Consider the following 9,111-nt stretch of genomic DNA (forward strand, 5'->3'; position numbering starts at 1 on the left):
AAAAATAGCTTAATTAAAAATTCTGATACAACAAATGAAATGATTGGTTTCTTTAAAACGGACTCATTTATTTTTTTACTATTAGGATTTGGAGTATTTTGAAGGCATTTGTTGTTTTGTATTAAACTGAAATTTATTTATTTATTTATCTGGTCCTTCAGTTGTGGTAGAGAGTAATTTAAGGAAAGCTTTCTCTTCCAGTTAATACACAAATGCACATAAAAGAACATCTTCTAAATATTTAAACTGGTATTTTCTCATTTTGAAGTTTAGATTATTGGCCAGATTAATTCCTGTTAATTTGTGGAAAGATTCTATTAAGACCAATATATCTCCTAAACATATCGTTTCACCATAAGTTAAAACCACCCTCTGTTGTTGTTGTTGTTGTTAACTGCCGTCGAGTTGGTTCTGACTCATAGCGACCCTGCACAGGGTTTCCGAGGCTGTAAATCTTTATGAGAGCAGAAAGCCTCATCTTTCTCCCTCAGAGCAGCTGGTAGTTTCGAACTGCTGACCTTAAGGTTCGCAGCCCGATTCGTAACCACTACATTACCAGAGTTCCTTATCTAATGGTAATTCTTATTAGATAAGGCATTGATGCCTTGCCAGGAATAGTGAGCATAATAATTTAGTAATTTCCTTTTCATTTTTCTGTTAAACTGTATAGTCATTTATCCACGTTGTATATCCATGCCATCATTGAATTTGATGTTGTTGCTGTGTTCCATTGAGTCAATGTTGTTGTTGATGCCATGTGCCATCGATTCGGTTCCAACCCATAGCTACCTTGTATAGGGTTTCCAAGGAGTGGCTGGTGGGTTTGAACTGCTGACTTTGTGGTTCAAACTACCTTGTAAATCCAGTGCACTAACCCACAATGCCTAATTCCCACTTAGTTTAGTTATCCTTTGTATTGGATGTGTTCACTTTGTTACCAGTTTTATCAGCCATACAAGTAGTTGTTTTTCTTTAACAGTAACTTTTTTTTTTTTTTTTTCAAAACAAACCTTCCTTATGATTTCCTGAAAGTTGTTGTAAATGCAGCAAAGTAAACCTTATTGCAACGCATATGTTGTGTAGTTTGCTAGGCTCAGTCACTGCATTAAGAACTGTGTTACCAATTTTTAAGCACATTAAACTGAATTCTGTATCTCAGCAAAAGTAAAACGTATTATGCAATATGATATGCTGATATCATTCTATATTAGATTCGATCTTTAATCTCAAATATGCAGCTATCTATGGTTTACTGAAAAAGCTGTGGTGGTGTTGTAGGAAAGCATTGGACTGCTAATCATAAGGTCAGGAGTTAAAACCCACCAATTACTTCGCAGGAGAAAGATCAAATTTACTGTTTCTTTTTAAAGATTCATAGTCTCTGAAACCCTATATAAAGTTACTCTGAGTTGGAATTCACTTTTTGAGATTTAAGGTACAGGATGACTGACAAAGCATAAGCTAAATATAAAACTGCAAGCTATAGTTGAAAGATAAAGAAATGTGAGAAATAGCTGTTTTCTCATTTTTTTTTAATTTAACTGAATTTGTGAACTGAGTAAAAGTTAACAGACAAGATTATTTGTTTCAATCAATATTACCTTTTGTTTCATCTCAATGATTACAATCCCCTCCCTGAAACAACAGTTATCTTGTTTATTTCCTATGGCTTCCTTTTTACATCTTATTGTTCACAAATGAACAAAGCAAAAATATTTGTTGTACACATACAAAACAAAAAATGCATACTCATTTAAATGTCCAAAGAGCACATTTTGCAAGCCGGCCTACTGCCCACAGGCACACAACCTCTCTCAGACCAAGGGCTTAGAGTCCAGAGCTGCTCTATCTCTTTGTATCATTACCACTGTCTCTGCAGTCGCCACTTGTTTAGGTAGAGTCTCATACTCAACTCATGTTCTTCCTTCTTTGTGGTCCCAAGACCTTCAGTTCCTAAATGAAAGATTAACTATACCCCCTTTAGGTTATAATCTTCAACAATTATTGTTGTGACAATTAATCCTACTAACAACTAAAATTGAATCATAAAATTATATCACTGTCATCCCCTGTCCCCTTCCACCACATCCATATAGAAGAGAGAAAAACTATTCAATGGGGGGGATTCTACCTTTCACCCCTCATTCTCAAATTAAGCACACATGAACGTGTGTGCCTGCCAATTTATATCTTTGTAGCCCCACATTTTCGTTAGCCAATGTCTAAATTTCCCATCCCTATTAACCCAGTGTACTGAGGAATCAAGCTTGGTCCTTGATATGAATAATCCTTCCATTTCAGTTGGAATTTTGAGCAACAGTATCCATAAACAAAGGTCCAGCAATTCAACTGTAGCAGTTTACATTTGCTCACAGTATTAAGCATCTTTTCCATCTTCTCTTTCCACAGATGTAGTCAATTTGATTTCTATGTGTTCCATGTGTTCTACGCAAAATGTGTGTTCTATGTGTTCTGTGCAAAATGTGTGTTTTCTACAACTAGGTTCAATATGTTCAGTATCAAGATCCTTGTTTACATAATATATAGTTTGTGTTTTCCACATTAATTGGGACAAAGTTGATACCTTAAGAAATGAAGATGTTCTATAAGTTACTTTATTGCCATGTTGATAAAACTTGAATTAAGTGAGACTTCGTTAGAATGGCAAAACAAACAAACAAACAGCTTTTTGCCCTGACAGAATAAACTATTGCCACTGAGTTGATTGTGACTGATAATAACTGTCTTTTTGTTGCTATTAAGTGACGTCGATTCTGTTTCAACTCATAGCAAACCTATATAGGGTTTCTGAGGAGTAGCTGATGAGTCTGAACCTCTGACGTTGCAATTCAGTTCCTTAATCTGCAGTGCCACACCAGGACTCCAATGACCCTAATGTTGTTGTGAAGTGCCATCCAGTAGATTGCCACCCATAGCAACCCTGTACAGGGTTTCCAAGGAGCAGCTTGTGAGCTTGAACCACTGACCTTGAAGTTCAAACAATTTTGCAGTCTAATGCATTAGCCCACAGCACCACACCAGGACTTCCCAGTGACCCTATTGTTGTTGTTAAGTGCCATCCAGTTGGTTCCTACCCATAGCGACACTGAACAGTATTTCTAAGGCTGTACATCTTTACTGGAGCAGAAAGCCTCATCTTTCTCCCACGGAGCAGCTGTTAGTTTTGAACTGCTGACCCTGCGGTTCACAGCCCGATTCATAACCATTACGCTACCAGAGTAAAACTGCTCCCTAGGGGTGCTTTAGAGAAATATAGAGGTTGTCTCATGGTTCTCACCCTAAGTGGCTGGTGAATTTAAACTAAAGACTATTTACTAGGAGCCAAATTCTTAACCCACTGTGCCACCAGGGTTCCTAATGAAAGAGCAAGAATCTAAAATTTCTGAAATATATAAAAATATGATTCATATCAAGAGCCTGATTTTTCTATATGGATCTGTTTGGGACACTCTTCTTGAATTCCTACATTTATTCATCATTTTATGTTCATCTTTAATGATAGTTTTTTCTATGATCTTAGTTCTTTAAGAAAATTCAGCACAAATACAGAGCCCTCACTATTCTGTCTCCATGAAGGTGTCCTGGGGAGTCTCAACACTCTCCCTTTTCAATATAATGTTAGTCACACTCATCATGTCTTCATTTGATTGACAAAACTGTACTTTATTCATAAATAAATGAAATTATTATTTTTGGTATGAAATATATTGATAATATATGCACAAATGTGGAAATATGGACAATCTTAGAGAAGAATGTTTCTTAAAGTATATCAAACAGATATACCGGCTAACATACTCGCGTAAGTTATTATCCCTTCAGTGATTTTAAATACTTTTCGTAAACACTATTTTTAAAAATCCATAATAGTTTATTGTTAAATATCCAAATCCGTTTCAGGTATTATTGTAATGAACACGCTTGGAAATTATCTTAAACAAATTTGTGTTGCTTTCTTTGAAATGATTTCTTCAAGTGGGATTTCTGAATCAAATTCTTAAGCAAATTTTAAACTTCTATATGCATATCTCTATATTTTGTTTCACAATTGACAACATAAGTAATACTTTTGCTGAAAGCAGACACCTGCTGATGGAAGAGTAGGTTAAACATTTGACTGCTAACCAGTGGTCAGAGATTCAAAACCACTAGCTGCTTCTTGGAGAAGAGAGGAGGCTGTCTTCTCCCATAAAGATCTAAAGTCATAAGAAATCCTGTGGTGCAATCCTAGAAAGATACTGTGAGTCAGGATTAACTCACAGGCAATGGGTTCAGTTTATTGAGGAGGAAAAGGTCATTTTAATAACTAACTCTGGGACACTAGTTTATTTTTTCTTGCCACACTGCTTGCCTACGATGAAGACACAAAGTATCTCAATGCATATTCAACTTTTCTTATAGGTTTGGATATTTGAAATATAGTTTTTTCAGATACATAATTTTCTTCAGAGAAATATTCTCACATTGCATACTGTGTGGTCTGTATATATAAAATAAATTAAATGAAAGGGAATAGGAACTGAACACTATTTTTTTTATCTATGGAATCAGTTAAAGCTCATCTGTTTTTCAAATGACCTATTCTTGCTGTTTGTAAATTTTTCTCCAAACTAGGACTTTTCTGTGAATCCTTTGGGAAATACACTTCTTTCTTCTTTCATTTTGATCTATCAGCTTCCCTCTTATATGTCAATCTATTTGCTCTGTGTCTTCAAAAAATTCTTTAAAATTTTGGTTCTCTTAATCTACTTTCATTTTATTTTCAGTTCGACTATGGTAGTCTAGGTTCTCCAGAGGAGCAAAATCAGTAAAGTGTATGTATATATAAATATATAGAAAAAGGAATCTACTTCATGAAAATGGTTCACACAATGGTGAGGAAGTGACTCAAGCACAAATGGGACTATCAAGTCCCAAATTCATGGATGGGCAGTAGGCTGAAGACCTCTGTTTCTAACAAACCCATAATCTGCAGGTCAGGTGGCAGATTAGTAGCCTCTGGGGCTCATTGGTTTATGAGAGCTGACAAATACAAAATATTCTGGTCAGGCCGCAGGCCAAAGTGTTCTGCTTGTATTATGTACCAAGTCAATGAGGTCAGGTGACTTCAAGAAGCATGCAACATTGAAAAAAAGGGCAAGTTTTGTCAGAACATCCATATATACACTGGAGTTAGGCCTCACTTCTAATGAAACTGTCCTTTCAACAGTTTGGCTTCTCACATTAGAAAACAAAATGGAAGGTGATTCCATAATGTCTGCAAATCCTGAGAATCATAGCCTATACAATTGACACACATATTACCCATTACAGTCTTGATGTGGGTCAAGTCACTATGACTTAGTACAGACTCGATGACACTTAACGAAAAAATTTTACCCATGATAGATAACATAAAAACATAACTATTTGTTTATTATTTTACAAAATTATTATTATATTCGTTTCACAGATAATTGGAAAAAAATGAATATAGAGGTTTTGTTTGAGTCTAAAATGTGTCTGGGTGTGATGTTGTAGAATAAGCATCGGACTGTTAAACGCAAGCATTAACAGTTCGAACCTACCAGCTGCTTTTTAGAAACCTTATACAGCATCGCTATAGGTCGGGACCAACTTGACAGGATTTAACAACTGATATGGGACTGTAGGATAATGTGTAGGATTGTAAGGTCTGTTTGAGGCACAAGGTCATCAGTTCAAACGCATAAGCTCCTCCTCAGAATCCCTATACAGCATCACTATGGGTCAGAACCGACTCGACGACACTTAACAACACCAACAAATGATTCACTATAAGTTATAGAGATATGATGATCAAGGTATGTTACCTCTAGTGACCTTCAGAGCTGAATTTTCAATTCATACTCTACTAATTATTGTCTGTTTTGAATTAAGCAAATCTTATTGTTCTCTTGTATAAAACTGGTAAAGAATTTTATTTTTTTAAATTCAAATATTCTTGTAATAATAAAATTAGGTATATAAATTAGTATATAAAATTAGTAATTCTTGTAATAATAAAATTAGGTATAAAATTAGTATATAAAATGTGGAATAATGCCTGGCACATTCTCAGTGTTAAATTATTGTTAAATATATGAAGTACAATTGTCTCTTATAATAAAAAAGTGATATATTTACTGTGATCTAATGATATGGATATTTTCATTTCATAAAATGTACAAGCCAATTGAATTTAAAGTATTGTTGTTTATATTAAGTTCTGTCAATTTGGTTCCAAATCATAGCTACCCACTATAAGTTTCCAAGGAGTGGCTGGTGGGTTTGAACTGCTGACCTTGCAGTTAGCAGTCCAGTACATAATCTACAGCAGTACACAAGGACTCCTAAATTAAATACAGCATTAAACAGAGAGATAATAGTATAACACATACATATGTATACATTTTAATAAAAGAAAAAAATACATGCTAAATTAAATCTAGAATTTATCTTTCATTTATCAAAATAAAAAGAAAAATAAATGCTATATTTAATTTGACATTTATTTTTCTTTCTTTTATAAAAATGTATATACACATATATATGTGTTGTAGTGCTATCTTTCTGCTTATTTTTCCTTGGAAAATATTACTGTGAGCTGTATTATAGTTCTCAAACACAGCAAAACTAGTGCTAGTGTTAGCAGCAGGGAGACACAAAGCAGATATATGTACTTGGAAGTGAATCTATAGCTTATTAAACACAAAGGTGGAAAATCAAAGCCTGCTGTTTATTGTTTGCTTTTAAGGCATGTAGCACTCAACAATCATGATCATCAAAAACAAAGAAAGTTCTCCAAGCTGTGAAAGGATTGGTTCCACTGAAAGCTACAAGAAATTGGTAATGATGTGGGTTGAAAACGAAACACAAAAACATGTTGACAATCGCTTTTTAGCATGAAGAGTGTTCAAGAGACTTAAGGAAAAAGCAGGCCCTGACTAAGATATGGTGTACACACAACATCCTAATCATATAACATCCAAAATCATAAGTGATGATGACTGTACATCAATTTTTTCTTTTTAATTTTAATAATAGAAGAAATATATGTTGTTAAAGTTGTTAACTAACATAGTTTCTTTTCATAGTGACCCTACATAGGGTTTCCACCATCTGCTGGTGAGTTTGAACTGCTGACCTTGTGGTTAGCAGTCCAGGGCTGATCCAACAGTGACGTATAATACTTAAATACAAATATATATGTTTACTTGTTTTGCTGAGTCTTGAACTCCATTTCCCTAATAATTATTATTGTTATTGTTGTTGCTGTTGTTGTTAAGTGCCTTTGAGTCGATTCCGACCCATAGCGAATAGGGTTTCCAAGGAGTAACTGGTGAGCTTGAACCACCAACCTTGTAGTTCAAATGGCTTTGCAGTCTAGCTCATTGCTCCACAGCACCACACCAAGATTCCATCCTATAGTGACCTTGTATAGGGTTTCCAACCATTAAAGAAAATCTCTAAGTAAAAAGGCCTATGCTGGCTGGTATTTTTAAATCCTCCTATTATATGCATGGAGTATTGTGGTGCCATGGTTGGATAAGTTTAGTGCTTACTAAACTTCTAAGCACAAGGTTGGTGATTCCCATCAGTTGCTCCTTGAAAACCCTAGAAAGGGTAGCAATGAGTCAGAACTGACCGGCACTTAACAATAACAACATTATATATATTATATCTAAAACTATTTATTTTTTTCAATTTTCATAATTAACGGAAATTCAATCAAACAGGGACTCCTTGTGTGGGGCTATAGGAGCAGCATTGGACTGTGAACCACACAGTCTGCAGTTCAAACCCACTAGCTGCTCCTCAGAACCCTGTACAAGGTCGCTATGAGTCGGAACTGACGCGATTGCACTTAACAACAGCAACAATAATAATTACTAGGGGAATGACAATTAAGACTCAGCATAATTTTAGTATATTGAAAGATAGTTAATTTTAATTCATGTAATATAAAGTGTTTGTTGATAGCTACTGTAAAAATGATGAGATATAATTATTCCAAGCTTGCTTCCTAAGGATAAATAATTGTGTTATCTATCTGGAAGTTAGGATACTTATTGCTTTCTACTTTAATTTTAAAACTATATTAAATATATTCAGTAAGTATCTGAGAACCATTATTTTAGTACAAAAGGGAAAGTTATTCATTTTCTTTCATTTGCAGTCAATGAAAGTTTAGAAAAAGATCTAATAGCTATATATTCTGAAAAGCCTAGAAAACCACAGAAGCACCCTATCAATGGACCATTTAAGGAAATCTGTGAATTAAAAGATCTACATTTGCTAGTATTATTTAAATTCTCCTATTATATGTGTGGCACTGTGGGTTAATACACCAGACTGCAAAGCCGTTTGAACTGCAAGGATGGCAGTTCAAGCTCACCAGCTGCTCCTCGGAAACCCTGTGTACGGTCGCTATGAGTTGGAATCGAGTTGACAGCACTTAACAACAACAACAACAATTATATGCATGGAGTATTATGGTGGCACTTTTGGATAAGCATTAGACTGCTAAACACTAGATCGGTGGTTCAAACCCATCAGCTCCTCCTTGAAAACCCTTTAAAGGATAGTCATGAGTCAGAACTGACTGGCACTAAACAAGGTATTATATGCAAAACATATACCTGTCTCTGATTAATAAACATACAGATTATTGTACATTGTTATTGTTGGAGTACCATCAACTCAGTTGTGAATCATAGTAATCCTGTGGAAGGTTTTTGAGAAGCAGCTTGTAGGTTTGAAATAACTACCTTGTGGTTTAAACTGGCCTTGTTGTTCAGTGCTTATCTTACAGCCTCACATCAGGACTCCTGTTCTCGTTGTTGTTAGGTGTCATCGAGTCAGTACCGACTCTTAGTGCACAGAAGAACGAAGCACTGTCTGATCCTGGCCCACCCTCACTACTTTTGCCATGCTTGAGTCCATCAGTACTACCATGTGGCCAATCAATCTTGCTGGGGGTCTTCCTCTTTTCTGCTGACCCTCCACCTTACCAAACATAATATCCTTCTCCAGTGACTGGTCCCTCCTAACTATATATGTCCAAAGTATGAGAGATGAAGTTTGGCCATC

At 35.3% G+C, this 9,111-nt stretch overlaps 1 protein-coding gene across 1 annotated transcript in view; it reads left to right on the forward strand.

Annotated features, from left to right (window-relative positions):
* The first annotated feature begins 3,756 nt into the window (after window positions 1-3,756).
* The window catches only part of LOC102822601 (40S ribosomal protein S20-like), a 110,398-nt gene continuing 105,043 nt past the window's right edge, over window positions 3,757-9,111 (forward strand). Inside the window, exon 1 of the mRNA XM_006830826.1 lies at window positions 3,757-3,823. Coding sequence (XP_006830889.1) covers window positions 3,757-3,823 — 67 coding nt within the window. The remainder of the gene's footprint in view (window positions 3,824-9,111) is intronic.

Source organism: Chrysochloris asiatica, unplaced genomic scaffold, assembly GCF_000296735.1.
Source record: "Chrysochloris asiatica unplaced genomic scaffold, ChrAsi1.0 scaffold00001, whole genome shotgun sequence".
In the NCBI taxonomy this organism is placed as follows: Eukaryota; Metazoa; Chordata; class Mammalia; order Afrosoricida; family Chrysochloridae; genus Chrysochloris; species Chrysochloris asiatica.